Consider the following 21412-nt stretch of genomic DNA (forward strand, 5'->3'; position numbering starts at 1 on the left):
GAGTAGGGACATTCTGTGTTTCCAGTCTTTTGGAATGCTGAGTGTGAAGTGTTTACGATGTTTTACAGGAACATTGTGTGCACCTGGTCTGGTTTCTTTGTTCATTATACAGCCTTGAAAAGCAATTACCAAGAGTAATGATTCCTATGAGGAAGCTGCTCAGATCATCACATCAAACAATCATTTTTCTCCAAATGTTAAAACACCCATTATGGACCTTTCTCACATTTCCAGGTTTCTCATAGCGGAAGTCATCATAGTTGGGTCAAATCCGAGAGCAGTGAATGGGAGAGTACCACAAATATATTTTTTGCATTCCCATTTGCTCAAATAGCAAAAGAAAAACTCCACAACAGTGTTTACACAACTTTTAATAAAAGGAAGAAATTGATAACGGCAGTCAGAAGAGAGAACGATGTCAAATTTACCGTCCCTCTCAGAGACACGGCTTTAGAAACAACCTCGCATTAGTGTTAACTAGGTTTTTGTAACTGATGAAAAGGTGATATAAAAGAAAGTACAGTGTTGTAAATGTACATACATTTTTAAAAAATCAAAACATGAAAAACTTTCAAGGATTTATGATGATGATGATCGTTGAAATGCATCACCAGAGTCTTGTGAAAAGGGTCCATTTGTAGTAATGCATTTTAGTATTTTTAAATTATATATTAAATTATTATATTAAATTATTAATTTGAAATCTGAAAGCTGAATAAATAAGCTTTCCATTGATGTATGGTTTGTTAGGATAGGACGACATTTTGCTGAGATACAACTGTTTGAAAATCAAAATCTGAGGCTGCAAAAAAAATCTAAATATTGAGAAAATCGCCTTTAGAGTTGTCCAAATTAAGTTTTGATATATTTACCGTAGGACATTTACAACATATCTTCATGGAACATGGTCTTTGCTTAATATCCTAACGAATATAATAATGATTTTTGGCTTAAAAGAAAAATTGATAATGTTGACCCATACAATGTATTGTTGGCTATTGCTATAAATATACCCATGCTACTTATGACTGGGTCACATATTTCAATTTCAAAATAAACTCAGTGTGCTCAAAATTTAATTTTTTTTTGGCAGTCCACCTCATGTGACTCACCAGTGAAACTGTAATGTGCAGTTGTGATTCAGTTATTCCAAAGTTAAACTCAGTTCTGTTCTGGTACGTGAATGTGTTTGTTGCTTGTAAAGAGCAGGTGTTAGACGGGACAGAATGTGGGAAACGCCTCGCTTTACATTCTCCGCTCAAGGACATGCTGATAACGGCCCACAGCAATCTTTGCTTGTATGTGTGTGTGTGTGTGTGTGTGTTTCTTCACCCTGCATTTGACCATTTTCTCACTGTCAGTCTAAAATGAGAGTCTCACCAAATCACGTATTAGCCTAATAGTTTTAATTCGCTTGTAAATGAGCGTCAGGCCTGCTCTAGTGTCAAACGCATGGTGACAAGGTGAGACTGACAGGCCTATTAACACTTCACATTACTCTTAACATCATCCTCTCTTAACGCATGATATGTGTTATAAGGAGGTTTGATGTTTGTAAGGATTTTGGTGCAAAGTGTGTATGAGGGAGAGAGAGAGTCGCTCATGCGCTACGCTGCCATTAACCTGTACCTCTTCCTCATTAGTGCTGTATCTCTGTTGCCATGGTGGTCTATTAGAGAGCTCAGATTAAAGCATCATTTGCATGTGAATGCGACTGTGTGTGTGTGTGTGTTTGTGTGATTAGGGGGTGGGTATTTTTTAAGGGTAGAATTGGGGCACGGGTAGCTTACAGTCTCAATGTTGTGTTAATAGAAAACAAATGACAGTAACGCCAACTTTGGGAAACACAAACCCTGTAATTGTGAGGAATGTACAGGGAGCCCAAAGAAACGTCTGAATGTCACTGCATTAGATGAGAAAAAAGTGGCATCAAAAGTTAGAGGATCTTTCCTCTAAACTTACATTTTCTTCATCATTTTTGCTCAGTGTCTTTTAATCAGTTTCATTGTTTTAGTCATTTTTAGTGCATGAAGTTCTCCTCAGATTTTTTTTTTAAATTGTATTTTCCATTTTAATTTTAGGTACATTTTTGTCATGTTTTTGTAATATAACTAACTTCATAGTTATTTTAGCACTTTAACTTTACATTTCAGTTAAATTAAAATGGAAATAAAATAATAAATGCTGTCTTTGCAACTAACTTTTTAAAGTTTTTGTATATTTTATTTTAGTTTAGTTTAGAGTTGGGCCGACAGACCATGCCATCCTCCATTGCCGATAATACTAGATGTGAACTGAAGTATATATATTTCAACACTTTCTCTCGCAATTATATCGTGGGGTAATTGTACTGTATATAAATTAAGGAGCTGCTAATATTTGAATGCGCAGTCGGTTTTTAGTTTCACTTTGGGGATTCGCGATCACACCATGTCTACACAGGACGCGAGCGGCGCGGCGCGACGCGACAAAATACAGTAGACCCCGTTATAATCATTGACGCTGTCTACACTGGATACGACGCGACTCGACAAATCCACGACAGTAAACCGCTACCGCATTCTATTTATGACGTGCTCACACAAAGTTCAAATGATTTGCAACGGTCGCTTTGTCGCGTCCAGTGTAGACAAACTTTAGCTGTTGTCGCGTCCAGTGTAGACAGGGTGATACTCTGTTTAAACTACGAAGCGGCAGTATTTACCACAGATTTTGCAAGGTTAGATGTTTGTCAGTGGTGCTCAGGGTCTGTAAACCATTTGCCATCATCCTATCAGTCATCTCTCCTTACTCTGTTTATGTGGTAAGTGAAATTTTACGAACTGTATATGTAACAGGCTACTGCTAGCAAGCGGCTAACTGTGTATTTTTAGTGTCTTCGTAGAAGGCGTTATTCGTTTTCCGTCCCTTTCCGATTAGCGTGTTTTTACGTAGCGTCATCAATTAGCCATATAGCAACACTGAATGTAAACAAAACAAATTTTGTTGATTATTGCTGCTGAAAATGGTCAATTATTGTCATGTTTTGGGCTGTACTAACCGGTCGGACCGGGAAAAACATTTGGAGTACTATAGACTGCCGAAAGTTATAACAAATCAAGGAGAAGAGTGCAACAAACTGTCTGAGGAACAAAAGGCGTTTGTGGTTGGCCAAACTGAACCAGGATTTCCAGGGCAAGAATCTTGACAACATTCATGTTTGTTCTTATCAATTTCGGTCAGGTAGGTGAAATATTAGGCTAATATCTAAAATAATACTGCTGATACGTATCTTTACCACCTATTAACTTTAGTTTTTCAAAATATTGTGCCCTTTCCTGCTTACTAAGTTCTTCTATTTATGATTTAGCAGCTTCCACACATTTTTTCCATGGTTTAGACACTATAAATTAGCAGAACAACTTATCAGTAGTACATTAACTGTGCGAACAATGCTGTTGTTTACATCCGAGTAGCCTATCTCCAATATAGCCGTGCATTTGGGTAACTAACCAAACTATGATGTAAGTGCAAACCCTCTATTGTGTAGCTACAACCCTAATTGAACACACCTGATCCAGCTAATCAAGCTCCTCAAGCTCATTTCGAAAATCACAGGCCTGGTGAGCTGGAACAGGTTGGAAGTCAAATTTGCAGGACAGTATTCAGACATTTTTGTGTGACTTAAGTGACAAAATGTATTCGGTGGCTGTAGTACATTCAATTCAATTCAATTCAATTCAAATGTATTTGTATAGCGCTTTTCACGATACATATGGTTGCAAAGCAACTTTACACCAAATTGACATTTTTACAATTTATGTAGTAGTAGCTTGATGTACATATGGCAAAGATGTGTGGTAAAGATCAATTAATGACGTAATCAAACAGACAAAGAACACTATAAATTAGTAGCAGAATTCGGTAGTGCTGTATGTTGTTTAAGGGTTGGCATCATCTGAAGTCCTCTGTGGGGTTGGCATCATCTCTTCTTAAGTGTTCTGGATCCACACTGGAGTACATATGAAGAGTTCAGATGCAAAACCAGCTAAAAGCCATCTTGGTCAAAAATGAGATAATGTTACTGAGTGAATGCTCCTGACACATATTATACGTCCATCAAATATTTTTACTTCAAACTCGCTAAATTCCAGCCTCAGCCCAATCACAAGTACCAGTACTTACATAGAAACCTATACAAAGTAGGCAGAAAGAAATGCTAATTTTAAAGAAATACATCAGATGGATTTAGAGGCTTTTGCATTTGAACTATTCATATAGAAAGTGGTTTTGCTTTCAGTTTTTGTCCTTTAGAAAGTGATGCACCTGTGGTTTGGCCTCTGTGTGGATTGAGAGTTGCGCAGTGGACAGCTGGCCCCCTACATGCAGCTGTTTGGCAGCTGCTTCCCTCTTGCATTTGTTTCATATTAATGTATGTTTGTGTAAGCGAATATGTGAGTGTGCTGGACGTAATAACATGTCCTGGGAATAATAGCACAAACAGTCATTTCTTCAGCTAAAAACGCAGGCACATGTACAGCCTACGTTCACACAGTTGTTGTATTTAATATCAAGTTTAGCTCACGAACTGTCCCGTTCACAGAACAACTTACCATTCATAAGTATGTAGTTTTTATTATTTAATGTTGAATATGTATTTTTTATATATTTAAAGAGGCTATTAAAAATAAAAATAAATAAAATAAAAGTTATTTAAAATACTTAAAATATTTAAAATAAGCCTTTAACCCAATTAAAATAAAATATGCAATTTTGTTTAGATTTTTCATTTTCATGTACTGAAATAACTAAAAATAAAATATTATTTAGAAACTAAATAAAAAAAATGTAATTACTAAATTAAAAACTATATGGACTTATTTACATAATAACAAACATTACTAAAAAAAAAACTAAAATGAAAACAGAAAATAAAAAATAATGAAATGAGAAAATAAAATAAAGTAAAAAATAAATAAAGACAACACTGCTTGAGGTGTACTGAGGTTTTTAGCATCATTACTCCAGTCACATGATCCTTTAGAAATCATTCTATTATTTTGATTTCCTGCTCAAAAAACATGTATTATTATTATTATTGTTGTTATAGATTTTAGATTTATGAGTAGATTTTTCAGGTTTCTTTGATGAAGAGAAAGTTCAGAAAAACAACATTTATCTGAAATAGAAATCTTTTGTAACATTATAAATGTCTTTATTCATCAGTTTTGATCAATCTAAAGCATCCTTGCTAAATAAAAGTTTAATTTCCATAATTTCTTTCCCAAAATAAATAAATAAAATAAAATAAAAATTACACTGACTCCAAGCTTTTGAATGGTATAGCGTATAATGTTACAAAAACTTTTTATTTCAGATAAATGCTGATTATTGGATATTTATATTCATCAAAGAATCTTGAAAAAAAAACAACTCAACTGTTTTAAATATTGATAATAATAATAATAATTAATAATGTTTCTTGAACAGCAAATCAGCATATTAGAATGATTTCCAAAGGATCATGTGATACTGATACTATTCAAATAGAAAGCAGTTACTTTAAATAGTAAAAATATTTTACAATATTACTGTTTCTGCTGTATTTTGGATCAAATAATCTGCTTGGTTTAAAAAAAACATAAAATAAATCTTTACTGTTCAAAAACTTTTGACTGGTAGTGTATATATATATATATATATATATATATATACAGAGATGGAGAGAATTCTTCATCTAAAAAAAAACAGTTATTTTACATTTATTGCAGTAAAATTAAATTACTTGTTTCAGTTACACAGAGTTATTGTGGTTTATGAAAGGTTTACTATTCTGGCACTGCTGTTGTCTCCTTTATGATAATATGCATGTGTTTTTTCCTCATTTGTAAGTCGCTTCAGATAAAAACATCTGCAAAATGAATGAATGTAAATGAGGGTTCATCATCAACATGCAGAAGAACTATACAATTCTGTAGGAATGGTTCAAGTACCTCTTTCAAACATGTGTCATCCTTTTGTTTGAAGTTTGAGGATTGTGCTGCTGATAGATGTGAGCAGGATTACAGGCTTCGGTGAGTCATGACGTTCAGGAGTGTTTGTGACTCATCTCCCGAAGGATAATGAACATCTCTCTACGCCTTTAGCCACGACACCCCCACCCCTCAAATTCCACAGCCCACCCTCACCGCCCTCACCTCACACAGCCAAATCTTCATAATCACAATATCCGCCACTCGCAGCGGGAGAAACATCATCAATGAATATTAATGACTCAGAGGCGGCGGCTGAGCACATCAATGCTACATCAAAACCCTTTCCGGTATGAAATGGAGAAAAGTGGATTATACGCAGCATCTTTCAGCAGCTTCCCAAATCTCATTTGCTCTTATGCATTTTAATAAGACCGGAGCACGTGGCTGCTGAGAGAAGCTGCGCGAGCCACTGATTTCATCTTGGTGTGTGTTTTTCTTTCCATTGGGTGTGTGTTCAGATTTCTTAGTCATCAGCTGCACCTTGGTGACTTTTAAATTCACGGAAATGTCCAGGCGTTTCTTTCTGAATGCAGTAAAAAATGTGGCTAAAATGTAACGATTAAACGGAATGCACATTTTGGAAGTGCAAAAATGCATTTACTTTTAAATTACATTGTAATTTTATATTGACTATACATGGTCGCGGTGTCAAAGTGAATCAATAATAGGCCTGTTTTTGCTCAACTTGATCAATAGTAATATTTCTCTGTATCTAATGTAGAGGACATTAATTTGGCTTGCTTCTATAGTGCTGCATACTAATCATAACCCCTCATTTGGCTTCAATTTCTGTCTTGATATTATAAATGCAGGTTTAAATAACAGCATGCACCAACTTCTGGACAGTTTAATGTATTTTTAATTCACTATAAATACCCTATGTGCACTATTTATGCTTTAAATAGAATGTAGGCAACTACTGTACAGTATGAATGGTGTATAGATAGATAGATAGATAGATAGATAGACTGGCAGACAGACAATAAATATGTAGACAGATGGATGATAGACAGACGATAGATAGACAAATGATAGATGGATGGATAGACAGACAGACGAGAGATAGACAGACAATAGATAGACAGATGACAGATAAATAGACAGACAGACGATAGATGTATTGATAGATGGATGATGGATGAATGGATAGACGACAGACGATAGCTAGACAGATGATAGACAGACAGATGATAGATAGACAGACAGACGATAAATAGGTAGACTGATGGATGGATAGACAGACGATAGATAGATAGACAAATGATAGACAGATCGATAGACTGACAGACAGATGAGGGATAGACAGACAGACAGACAATAGATAGACAAACAGATGATAGATAGACAGACAGACGATAGATGTATGAATAGATAGATGGATGGATGAATGGATGGACGACAGATAATAGACTGACAGACAGACGATAGAGATAGAAAGATGATAAATAGATAGACAGATAGACAGACAGATGATAGATAGACTGATGATAAATAGACAGATAGACGATAAATAGACAGACAGATAGATAGACTGATGATAAATAGACAGATAGACGATAAATAGACAGACAGATGATAGATCTATGAATGGATAGATGGATGGATGAATGGATGGACGACAGATAATAGACTGACAGACACAGACAGATGATAGAAAGATGATAAATAGATAAACAGACAGACGATAGATAGATAGATAGATAAATGATAGATTTATGGATAGATAGATGGATGAATGGATAGACAGACAGACGATAGAGATAGAAAGATGATAGATAGATAGACAGACAGACAGACAGACGATAGATAGATAGATAGACGATAGATGTATGGATAGATAGATGGATGAATGGATAGACAGACAGACGATAGAGATAGAAAGACGATAAACAGATAGACAGACAGACAGATAGACGATAAATAGACAGATAGATAGATAGATTGATAGATAGATAGACGATAGATGTATGGATAGATAGATGGATGAATGGATAGACAGACAGACGATAGAGATAGAAAGACGATAAATAGACAGACAGACAGACAGATAGACGATAAATAGACAGATAGACGATAAATAGACAGATAGATAGATAGACAGACAGATGATAAATACATAGATAGATAGATAGATAGTGCTCATTTTAGGGAAGGATGTCAGTATTTCTCAATGTTTATGTGGTTTATTCCAGCACAGATTTCCATTCTGTCATAGGGGAGTCTCAGCACTGCAGTCGTGATTGTTTTTGTGCAGCAGATATTTGTGAAACCCCAGCAGAGGAGCAGGAGAGCAGTTGCCCTGCACTGAGGGCTGAAGGACTCCCGTGGCTGGATGCTGTGACAGGCTATAGGGGATAGAGGTCAGAACAAAGCCTTTGTTTCAGTGCTCTGCGTCGTACCTGCGTCAGTGCTGTTTGTGAACATGTGCCCTCCTCCCGGCTCCAGTAAGAGCAAGAAAAGCTCACGAGTAAGGGTTTTGTAAACATTGGCTTATTCTGCTTCACTATGTGTATCTTATACAACAGCAGTAAATTCACGTGGCTGGGAGGATGAAAGATATGTCACTAGAAGATAAAACATTGCCAAGGGGAAAGAACATATTGCATATATATATATATATATATATATATATATATATATATATATATATATATATATTAAACAGCACTAAAAACAGGATAGTTAGATTTTTTTTAAATAGTGTGTGCTATACCATTGTATCAAACAAACACACCCTCAACAAACACCTTCTTGAAAAACATGAAACCCACCAGAATCCATATATTTTGTTTGATGCACAGAGAATCAAAGAGAACCGAGGAAACAGAAGTCTGGCCTGCAGAATCTGATGTCAAAGGCCTGCCAGCAGAAGGAATACATTGTGAGAACAAACACAGCAAACCATTACACCTCCATCCATGTTTTCCAGAGGCGTTCATGCCGTAATTGAGCTGTGCTTGTAAACTTCTTCAGTCTTATATTGATTTATGACTGACGACTATTGTGACTCCCATTGCAATTTAGCAAGTGGCTCGCATACAGGAAATTTGAGTTGGAAAATAATACTTTAAACATCACAAAGCATCTATTTTAAATAAAATAAATATCTATCCTGTTTTTACCTCTGTTTGCTTTCATATACCTCGTTGGCTGGCTGATTTAAATACAAGCTTATTGATTTACCATTATCTTGAATGGGAATGAAAAATCCATGGCTTTCTCTTTAAATAACCATCAGATGTGCTCAGGCAAATGTGTTAGATGTGCAAAGGGAATTACAGTCAATATAACACGTGATCGTGTTATCCAATGTAGCTTGTTTGAAACAAAAACAATATTTGACCTCTGCGACTATTTGATTACCTTCTATTTATATGGAGTTTTAGTTAATTTTCTGATTTCCTTATGTAATGTTTTTTGGATGCTATTTGTAAATGGATTATGCCATAGCCTAATCAAAGAAGTGTTTCAAATACATGTCATACAGGTATTTGTTGCTGAACAGATTTGGAGAAATTTAGCATTACATGAAGTGCAGTGAATGGGTTCCGTCAGAATGAGAGTCCAAACAGATGATAAAAACATCACAATAATCCACAAGTAATCCACACCATTCCAGTCATCAGTTAGCTTATGACAAAAACTGTCAATAGCTGCATGTTTGTAAGAAACAAATCCATCATTAAAATGTTTTTAACCTCAGACTGTTGCTTCCAGTTAAAATACTACCTTTAGTCTATATTAAAACTCGGTTACCATGCCAAGCAGCAAGCAACATCATAGAGCTGGAAATATCTGTTTTTATATCTCTATTTGCATGCTATTGGACTTTTTTTATGTGCTCATGTGCATGGCTTAAAGCAAAACAGACTTGTGATCTTAAAATTAAACCTGTGGTTTGTTTAAAAAAGGAAAACATTCTATTTTGCTTGACTATTCAACATTCGACAGTCTTCATTGTAATTCCATGTGATTGTATCTTTTAACCCATAGTTTGAAACAAAACACCCCCCATCCAATCACCAGCACGGTCTACTCAACATTCCCTGGCAGATTCCTACACGCCTGCATTTCCATATAGATGGAGCACCACATTAAACTGCATTGCATTGTCCATTTATCCTATTGCCGTTTGTTAGAGATATTCTTTTTTATTATGCTTCATCTTCCCTGGCACATCCACGATTGTCGTTTTATTATGTGTGCGATTGGTTTCATCTGCCCAAGTGCATACGCTATGCTGTAACATCGGCATTATGGTTATCGGGCACCAGGACCTCAAGGTTGCTGTGTGAAATAGACACAGTGACCCTGAGACCAAGGCTGAGATGGATGGAGGATACCTTAAGCTCCGCTGTCAGGAAAATCAGAATTAAAATGCAAGGAAAACAGTCAGATTGTCTTTCCCGAGAGATGCGGAAGAGAAGGGCAAAGCCAGCTCCACACTTAAGCACATATGCCGATCTAGATTTGCATGACACTGCCCAGGGGAACATTTTATTGCTCAAAGGTTGCAGGAGACGTAATGGAGATCTCAGTTATGTTTTATTTATGTGTCAACTTTGCCTTTGAGGTTTCTCCAGAAATTCCTTAGAAGAATTCAAAGTGCAGTTGAGATAATCATTGACATGCCATAAGGGTAAAGAACTGTAAAATGGATGGATTGGTCTAGTGAGAATTTGATGAGAAGTGTTTGAGAACATACTGAGAACATTGACTTTAATTGCAGGCTTTTAAGGAGAGTTTGACATGTTTGTTCTTCTGAAGCTCTTGAACAGATACAGGTTACATTACTTTACAGTATAAAGTGGTAACCTGAAAATGTTAGCTATTTATAATCGATTAAAGATTATTTTGTTACTCTAACCTAGTGTTTTCAGGTTGATTCAATAATGTCAAGTAATATTTTTTACTTAAAATCAGATAATCAGTTAATTTAGATGTTTTCATTCATTTATCAGGACGAACATGGTGTGTGCACGCCAAAAGCGAAGCGAATATTTGCATCGCGGTATTGCTCTAGATTACTCGCGGGATGTTTTCCATGTCACTGGTGTGAATACTGATTGGCTTGCGCGAGAATTTATGCGAATTTTCTGGCACAAGTTTACATTTTTCAACTTGCAAAGATGCTTTTGAGGCGTATATCGCCCGCCGCGAATTCGCATATATTTGTATCTTTCCAGTGTCTTTGTATGTAATCTATTCACACAAATAATTAAAATCACTTTTGGTGTGCACACAGTTATGGTGTGTTCAAACCAAATGCGAAGCGAATATGCGCATCGCGACACTCGCTCTAGATTATTCGAGGGATATTTTTCGCGTCACTCACGCAAATAACAACAAGGCACGATCATCCAAGGTGGACAAAGATAACTACAATCGCTGCTTTGTACTTGTGAAAGTCCCAAAAGCCAAACGCTGACATGTCTTCACAGCACCATCCAGAGGCGGATGAGTATTAATCCTGCATTAATGTTACATTCTAATGCTGTATATACTCTGAGATTATTATTATTTTTTATTGATAGCAGCACTTCTGTAGCCATGCTAATAAAATACAGCCACCACAACTAAATTTTCTATGCTCCAGAAGCCTATATCATAAATTTAGGGCCACAGTAATGATCTCCTCCGTTTTCTGAATCATACCGGACTTGTAAGTAAACTCTTCACTGATTGGCTTAGCGAGAATGCGTCATGCGAATTTCCCGCTACAGTTGAAATTTTTAAACTTGCGTGGAAGACTCGATTGAGGCGAAAATCGCGCGTTCGCGGCAAACGCGTCGCCGGCGCGAGTTCGCCTCTGTTCGCGTCTTTGCATTTACTTTGTATGCAGTCTACTCGCGCGAATAATTAAATTCGCGTTTGGTGTTCACACTTAAAGGTTTCTCATTGGTATCGATGGTTCCAAGAAGAATCTTTAACATCCATGGAAACATTAAACAAAAGTTGTTTATAGTGAAAAAAGTTCTTCAGATTATTCAAATGTTCCTCATACTGAGAAAAGTAAGATTCTTTTGAAGCACTGTTCATTCAAAGGTTGTTTGGAGAACCCAAACTACTACTACTTTCGCATCGCTATGTGAAATCCCCCTTTTGTAACCTGTATTTTTAGTGTAGTACAGCCAAAAATAAAAATACTGTCATTATTTATTTACCTTCATGTCAATACAAACCTGCATTTCTTTCCTCTGTGAAACACAAAAGAAGATCTTTTGAAGAACATTTGGATCCAAACAACATTTGATTTCTTTGACTTTTAGTGTGTGTGGACAAAAACACTGAGTTTTCACAAAATATTCTTTTTGGTTTAGAATGACTTGAAGGTCTCCTCTAAGTGATATTGCTTAAAGTCATGCCATTTCAAACTGGTGTGACTTCCTTCTGTGAAGCATAAAAGAAGATATTTTGAATAATATTGGTAACCAGTTTTGGTTCCCTTTGGCTTCCATTATATTTTTTGTCCATGCAGTGGAAACAAATGGGAAGTGAAACTGTTTCTTCTAAATATCTTCTTTTGTCTTCCACAGAATAAAGAAAGTCACACAAGTTTGGAATGACATGAGGGTGGGTAAATGATGATTTAATGTATATTTTTGGGTGAACTATCATTTTAAGCAATAGTCCCCATTTTAACCACTTGCTGAAGAGGAGACACATGAGATAATATGTGATTTTTCAATATGTGTAATATACCTTTGATGCCCACCACACCAGCCTATATTCAGCGGTCCAGCTTATCTTTACTGACAGCATACAGTATTTTAGACCAAAGGCAGTCAGTGTAGATGGATGGAGGAGAGAGCATGCTTCATTGCATGATATGGTATTGACAGGTCAGCCACCGCAGTCCTGCCAGATCCCTCTGCACCCTCGGGAACTCCGCTGTCTGTTTTGGACCCCCTCCCCCTCGGCCGACAATCCCAACCCCCTTCATGTGCTCTGGGGGAAGAGAAGCGGCATGCCGTGGTACTTTCTGATGAGCAGACACTCCTACCAGCAATGTGCATGACAATGACATAGCGAGTGCGTCTCAAAAATTGATAAAAGGCAGAAAATTAACCGAGACACTATATTTTATCTGACCAATCGTATAATAATTAAAATATAATGGAAGTTGAAGCTTGCAGCACTGGGAGAAAATTACATGGATGCATTCTGACTGCCCGCGAAATTCTTTGGAGCTACGAAGAATAAATTGGAAATGACTTTCTGATGTAATCACATTTCTGTCTTAAGGCTTGTTATTTGGAAAATCTTGATAATCATTGAATGTAGCAGCATTTTTGTAAAGAAAACTCTTATGACTTCATCAGAAATGTATTTTCTGTTATTTTGCATGCGGTTTTGATACCAGATCATTAGGATACTGGGATTTAATGAGCTCCCACTGAGCTGAGATAGACTGCCTGTAGGCCCCTCTTAACATTTTCTAATACCCTTCCAGCCCTCGACCAATCCTCTTCCATGACCCTTTATAGCGGGATAAATGCGACGCTTGGTTGGGCAATGGAGGCTACACTTATAGTCTGGCACACACTGCTCTCTCTCTCCCTCTCTTTTTCAATCCCTTTCTTTCTTTAGCGCTTTGGTGCCTGTGGCACTCAGTATGTGGAACCCCTATTTTGGGTGTTCTGTGAATGGGTTTCCATACATGGAAAAGCTCTGCAACAATCACAGTTTAAGATCTCTTTGAGAGGTTTCCATCCAGTCAACTGTCTTTTGCTGCCAACCAGAGCGCTCTTGAAATGGTTAAGGTCATTGTCATTATCATGTGTCTGGAATTCCTGTGCACTCCTGTGCACAGTATGTACTGAATTTGATGAAGAACTTCTTATTGTGGAGTATAAATATATACTGCGTGCGCCACGTTGGCATTGTCCTTTGACTTTTAGCTTGTTTGAACAGTGACGTATGAAAATATTTTTACTCAGGTTTTGTTAAACAAGTGCAATTTAGTTCCTAAAACTTAAAAAGATCCACCTGCAATCTTAAAAATAGTTTCCTAAAGGAGGGTTTTCACAGAGATGTCATAGAATAATCAATTATGGTTTTCAAAAGAACCTTTCAGTGGACAGTTCTTAAAAGAAATATTTGTTTTCTTGTTGTGAAGAACATTTTAATGATTTAAAAAGAAACTTATAAAGAACCTTTAGTCCAATGAAAGGTTCCATGGATGTTAAAGGTTCTTCATGGAACTGTAGATTCCCATAAAGAACCTTCATTTTTAGTGTGGCTCAAAAATCTCTGTAATTTTTATTTTTCAGCTTTTTTAACAATGTGGCAGATCTTGAGCACCTCTGGTGATATGGGTTAGCAAAGTGTCTGTTTGAAGCACACTCTTAAAAATAAAGGTTCTTAATTGGCATTGAAGCATCTTGAATCCAGAACACCCAAAATAGGGCTTTTTGAATACTAGGCACTTTACTGCTTTGAATACTTCAAAGTGAAGTACTGATAACACAAACAAATTCTGGTCCATCTTGCATGAAATTGAACTGCAATATCTGAGAAACTGGTTTCAGACTGAGTCTGTCCAAAAAAGTAACAGCACTGAATTTGTTGGATAAAAGTGTGCAGCTCCTGAAGAGTTTTGGATTCTGCTGCAATACTGAAAATATCAATGGTTATGTTAACTACTGCATGCTGTTGATTAAATTAGATGAATATTGAATGTGGCGTTGTAGTGGAAGTTGTACTGAATAATTTTCTAATGCACGTTGTGCTGGACTATATAAAGATCACCTCTTGGTGGGTTAAATTTTAACCTCATATTATTAAAAATTAAGCTTCAACTACCTGTCATCGATAGTCATATTACAGCAGGTGTAGAGCCACCAATCTCCGTGGTTAATATATTCAACCATTTTCTACTGTCTGTTTCTACCGCAGCAGGGTGTGTTCCTTTGAGGAGAAATGCAGCGCGACGATCAATTTCTCCTCATCAGAACGCAGTTTTCATCCATATCATGTGTGACATACCGTGTTTATGTGTGAACATTTCAGTGTGTATGTAATAAACGTAACAAAACCGCAAAAACCCGATATATTTACGCTTTCTATTTCATGGCCATATATGGAGATTAGATTGGCTGTTGACGCGTCAACCTCACTTTAACCCTTTAGTTGCTGAATTTTATTCGCTGGTTGTAGTCATAAAGATAAAGGTGTGATAATTGATGTACAGTACATGTTGCGTTTTACGCAATGCGATTTAAAATTCACAGCTGGGCGAAAGTTTTCCTCCTATTTCTGCTTCACATACAGTTTTAGGCTATAAAACTGAATACATTATAGGTGTTAATGCGTTCAGCTATTAATGTACGGCGGTAAACCGGTGGTTAACATACCTTCTGGCGTTAAACTGAGGAGCCTTTAATAGAACAACTCTTTTACACGACAGATTTAGAGGTGTACACAGGTGTTTTGCCTCTGTCTGCTTCCTGTGAGCAATGTTAACGCTTTAAGCTATTAATGCACGCTATGCTGGAATAAACAAGTTGTTAATTTACCTATACTGGCGTTAAGGCTGCCTTAAATAGAGCAACTCGTTTACGCGACATGTGCAGAGGTGTAAATATAGGTGTTTAGTCTCTTTAAGGTTGCTGTACGCGTTTTGCATGGGAAAGAAAATTGAAGAGTATTTTTATGTCTTGTTTTTTCTTTTCTTTTTGAAAAATAGATCAGAATTGCTTCAAGCGTATAGTGCATTGCAGATGTACAGATAATCAGAACTTGTTTCTAACACATCATAGATTAAAAAGAACACTTTTTGTTTTGAAATGCATGACAATCACAATAAAAATGTGATTTTTTGACTTAGTCGCGTCAGGGTTAGATAGATAGATAGACAGATAGATAGATATATAAATAGATAGCCATTTTAAGTCATAGCAACTGTATTCATGCATATTTCCAAATTCTTAATTACCGCAAGCAAACACCGTTTATACACACACTACAGCTTTATACTGCATTTGGCACAGTTCTCAACCTCCCCCTCTTCGCTCGCTGACGTCACGCGCCTGCCTTGGCTTATTATTGCATGAACTATTTTCTGTAGTAGCAGCACCAGTGAGCTTTTCCAGTGCCCGCCGCTTAACGTGGAGACAAATACGAGGGAGAGAGGGAAAGAGGAGGGGTGAGGGACAAATTAATCTTGGGCCACAGTGGTGGCACAACGCGAGACAGTAAAGCGTTGCAGCGAAGGTTTTATTTGGCTCGTTCGCTTCAAACGGGCGCCAGAGACGGAATGGATCTACCTGCCGTCGGGGAGCATGTCTTTGCGGTGGAGGGCATAGAAAAGAAGCGCCTGCGGAAGGTAAAACTGCTGCAAACTAGAACTACCGTAAATGGTGCGGAGGATATATTTGTTGTTCCTGTGTCCAACGTATTGTCGTCGTTTTTCAGGGCAGAATCGAGTATCTGGTGAAGTGGCGAGGATGGTCAGCAAAGTAAGTGCTTAATTGGTTTATATGCGTTATTTTTAGACACATTAACAGTAAATGCAGAGCGATGTTGGTTTTGAACGTCGGGTAGCCTGCATCGGTCGCGCACTGGGCTGTTTTTACGGATTCCATCACAAATTTTACGCGAGGGGATGCATCGTACTGACATACTGACTTTACTCATGTAATAAAATATGCATTTGTTTACATTACATGGCCTATAAATGTGTTTTGTTCGAGGGGTAATCTGCCTACCATGCTTTATTTTATCGTTGCAACCGTTGAATTTACCATATGGTTTATTACAATGTCATATTCTCTCGTCAACATTACAGATATAACACATGGGAACCCGAAGAAAACATTCTTGACCCGCGCCTTCTTGTGGCTTTCCAAAACAGGTGAGATGGAGGACGAATAACTGAACTTGTGGTGATGACCATATATGGTCACGGGAGGCGGGGCCAAGTCCCTGCACAGTGTAGCTGAAGATTAATGGTAGCCCCACGGGTCAGGTCTGCCTGCTACAAAGACTCTCTTGATGCTTGTCTTTTATCCAGTTTTGGAAACACCCCATTGTTATTACCCAGTGCTAGTCATACAGAATGAATGCACCATTGTATATTGACCAAAACAAGATTTAATTTTCCCCCTATCAGTTCTAGGACAGAGCCAGAACCCTCTGGGGGCCCACTTAAACTTCCAAAGAAGCTAGAAGTTGACTAAACATATATATATGTATGTATTTGATGTATGTATTTGTTAGAATAGGACAATATTTGGCAGATATAACTCTTTGAAAATCTGGAATCTGAGGGTGTAAAAACTTCAAAATATTGAGAAAATTGCCTTTAAAGTTGTCAAAATTAAGTTCTTAGCAATGCCTATTACTAATCAGAAATTAAAAATAGAAATAGAACATTTACAAAATGTCTTCATGGAACATGATCTAATATCCTAATGATTTTTGGCATAAAAGAAAAATTGGTCATTTTGACCCATACTATATATTTTTGGCTATTGCTACAAATATACCTGTGCTACTTAAGACTGGTTCTGTGGTCCAGGGTCACATATATATATTACATGAGTTTGAGAACCACTGTTTTGACCAGCACTAAAAAATAACCATGCTTTGAAACAACTGAAAAATACATCAATATCAGTGTTCTCACAAGTGGACATACCACTCTACACTCAAGTCTATGATCTAATCTGCTTTGTCAGAGGTCTTGTGATGTTCACACACCCTTCTCTGAGTCCACTGTTCTGTTCTGAAGATAAAAGTTGAATGAGTATCAAAGCATTCCAGAATCTCAAGGAAGAGAATTGTCAAGTTTAGATAGCAGTTTTCGCAAGATGTTCCTTGAGTTGCGCTCACAGGTTTAGCTGCACTAGAAGTTTGAGAGTGTCATGTTACCCACTGTGCTCATGTTTTGTGTTGTAACCTGGTGATCAAAGGGATCGACTCTGGCTTGCGATCTAAATGTTGCACAAATGTTGCTAAGTACACTCTTAAAAATAAAGGTTCTTTTAGGTTTTGCAGCAATGCCACATAAAAAACAGTTTGGGTTCCCCAAAGAACCTTTTGTTGAGAAATGGTAATTTAAGAATTTTCAACAACAGGTTCTTTGGGGAACCCAGAATGAACTAAAGAACATTTTCACTATAAAGAACCTTTTGTGCAGTGGAAAGGTTCCATAGATGTTGAAGGTTCTTCATGGAACTGTAGATTCCAATAAAGAATCTTTAATTTTAAGAGTGAACGAGAATGTTGGTTCTGCTACACATGAATGAATTAATGAATGTTCCATTAAGCATTTTAACATTGCAGTTTTGAGAATATTGTGTGTTCTGTTGAAGTTAGTGAATTTATATACATTTTATGCATTGTTTTCAGAGAAAGGCAGGAGCAAATGGTGGGATATCGCAAAAGAGGGCCTAAACCCAAACACCCCCTTGTCCAGGTATTTTGTTATTCCATTTGCAGTTTTTAATCTACCATTCAGTGCAGTATTTTTTGCAAAAGTATTGCTTATTTACGACCCAAGTTATTCCTCTGCACGGTCTGAATAAAACTTCCATTTCATTATGAATCAATTATTGTACGCCAGTGGCTCCGTACTGTCTGCATGCATCTTAATGTACTTGATGATGACTGTTATGGATTGCTGTAGTTTTCAACATTTTACTTATAAAAAATTCATAAGATTGGCATCCCTAAGCTCAAAACATAGTAAGACCCATACCAAAGCCCATTATTATCACTAAATGTGCTGTAAAATAATCAACAAATGATGAACTTTCAGTTCTTTTGAGAAGTCAATATATATTCTCTCTTTGTTCCAGCTTCCTGCGTTTGCTCGTAGATCAAGCATCCTGGGTGGTCTTCAGGACACATCATTGGATGAGGAAAACCAGCCCAAAGTGGAGCCCCTCCAGATCCACCGCTCACGGCCGCAGCACTACCAGCTGAATAGCAAAAAACACCACCAGTACCAACCCAGCTGCAAGGAGATCTCCGTCGAACAACATGTGAGTGGGAAAAAGAAGCACTTCTACCAGCTGAACAGCAAGAAACATCATCACTACCAGCCGGACCCCAAGATGTACGACACGCCACTCACGGGACCCAAAGAGGTCAAGGTTCAAGACCCTTCCAACAAAGGGTGGAACCTCCCTCCAGCCTTGCAACAGAAGTGGATCCGGAACAAAGACACCGGCTGCCTGAGTAAAGTGAAAGATCTGTCTATCGAGCTCAAGGGCCTGCCGGATAACGCTAACAAAGCGGAGCGGGCACTCAAGACGAGTGCCAAAGAGTTTGCACTTCCTAATGGCATCAGCAGTAAGATGAAAATAATCAAGAACAAAAACAAAAACGGACGGATTGTCATTGTAATGAGCAAATACATGGACAAAGGTGTGCATTCATCCAAAGTAAAAAACAAGGATGTTTCTGAAGTGGAAACCAGGCACAATGAGGAATCTACACTGAATAGTACAGACAATCTGTCTGATGGTGAACCTTCAGAGCGCCATGAGAATGGCTCTGTCGAGTCCCTCAAAAATGTTGAACTTCCAAAAAATACGCCTACAGAGCCTGAACAAAAAGTGATGGATGTATGCGACCAACCAAACCACATGAACACCAGACTCCACCGCAAGAGGAACCTTTCAGAACCCAGTGAGGACGTGAGAATCTCTAAGCAGTTCTTCAGCTCCAGGAGCATCAGTGCACCAAACACCGTGCTTTCTTCTCCACAGAGAGAGCCTATGAACCTGCATTACAGGGGCAGTCTAGTCAACAGAGCCTACAGTTATGACTTTAGCGACACCATTCCCGAAGAGCCTATTGATTTAAGCTGTGGTCCAACCAAAACACTTAAACAGTTTCCCACAGCGGAGAAGGTTTCAGGAAGCTCAGCGCAAGTGGAGAAAACAAAAAGCCATTTTGAACAGTTTGTTGGTAACGTTATCATCACCGATATCACTACGAACTGCTTAACCGTCACCTTTAAGGAATATGTTCAAGGATAATGACTACAGTACATTGGACTGTCGTTTGCTCTTTCAAACCAGCTTAAAGTTGATTCATGTCAGATGCACTGATCATAGCCATTCCTGAAAACATATGTAGGCATTTATGCAAATGTCCGCTGTATGTTTTCTAATGCATAAAACGGATGAAATCGAACTTAAAACCCCATAAGTGTATATTGTGTAATATAGTTTATAAAGCTTTTGAATTTTAATGCTACCTAAGGAAATATAGCGGCCTGTTGGAGAAAGCACACTGGTGGAACTGAAGAATTCATTAAAGATTGATGTTTAATGCACTTACTCATACCTTTCACTGTTCATCTATATCATGGACCACGTTGAATTTTTCTTTCAATTTTGGGGATTTTTAGATTGAGATCCATAAATGTCAAGTTGATTGGAAAGGTGTCATCATACATGTATACGAATGTACCTTCAAAAAGTATTTTTTCATATTTTGTTTTGCTGAAATATTTTACTTGACGGATTTCCAGATGCTGTTGGACAGTGCTAGATAAACAGCTGAATTGTTTGCCGTTCCATTTCTGTAAGAAATTTAAGTTGCACTTTATCATCTCCTGGATCCCTTTTGTTAATAAATTCAGTTTAAAAAAGCTGTTTAACCTTGCAGCATAATTCTGTAACAGCAGTATGACTGTGGTCAGAGATCATCAGAACATGCAAATTGTTACATATGGCCAGAAATGTAAGATTGATGCTTACAGTGTAATGCTAGAGATTTTGTATGTATCAGAATTCAGTCAATGCAATGTACTGTAGGTACACAATGAGATGTACAGTATGTAATGTATGAATTACACAAAAAGGCCATTTATATGCATAATGCCATGTTTTATGCATAGCAAACTTTGAATTGTCAGTTTGAAAATGCTTCTCAAATCAATATTAAACTTGAATAATAAACACAAATGATTTGTTTTATAATGTGTCATTCATATTTTTATATTCATTTATTATGTCTGACTGACTGCATCAGGAGACATAAGCAGAAAATATTTTGCCAGTTTATCCTTTTTCTTCCTGTAAGAGTGGGTATGGCCATTTGTCCGGTCTCAGCCATGTCCAGCTATTTTTAGCTGTACAAAACAGCTGGTTCTGCTGCTTGATATTGCAAATTGGTGTGTCTTACCATATTATTTTAAAGTATTATCTTAATTATGAACACATTGGTTTGTAGTGCAAACGGTTTTACCTTTTACTGCACGTTGTTATTCAATAGCGGCTAATGAATCGGAAGTCTCGCACATTTATAGAAAACGGCTTACTTTTGCGTTGAAAAATAAGGTGGATATTTTCTTATATATTACAGACTCTTAAAAATGAGTGAAATTTAGCAATGCTGCCTCCTAGGTGTAGTACCCTGTTTATGAAACGCTTTTATAT

The 21412-nt window shown here is 37.2% G+C and overlaps 1 protein-coding gene across 1 annotated transcript; it reads left to right on the forward strand.

Annotated features, from left to right (window-relative positions):
* Positions 1-16017: 16017 nt before the first annotated feature.
* On the forward strand, positions 16018-20932 carry cbx4 (chromobox homolog 4 (Pc class homolog, Drosophila)). The gene is made up of 5 exons (XM_051106819.1): positions 16018-16341; positions 16431-16474; positions 16804-16869; positions 18369-18435; positions 18818-20932. The coding sequence occupies exons 1-5, from the start codon at positions 16273-16275 to the stop codon at positions 20003-20005; spliced, it is 1434 nt and encodes a 477-aa protein (XP_050962776.1). The 5' UTR covers positions 16018-16272; the 3' UTR covers positions 20006-20932.
* The last annotated feature ends 480 nt before the right edge of the window (positions 20933-21412 follow it).

The sequence above is a fragment of the Labeo rohita genome, chromosome 3, assembly GCF_022985175.1.
Source record: "Labeo rohita strain BAU-BD-2019 chromosome 3, IGBB_LRoh.1.0, whole genome shotgun sequence".
NCBI lineage: Eukaryota > Metazoa > Chordata > Actinopteri > Cypriniformes > Cyprinidae > Labeo > Labeo rohita.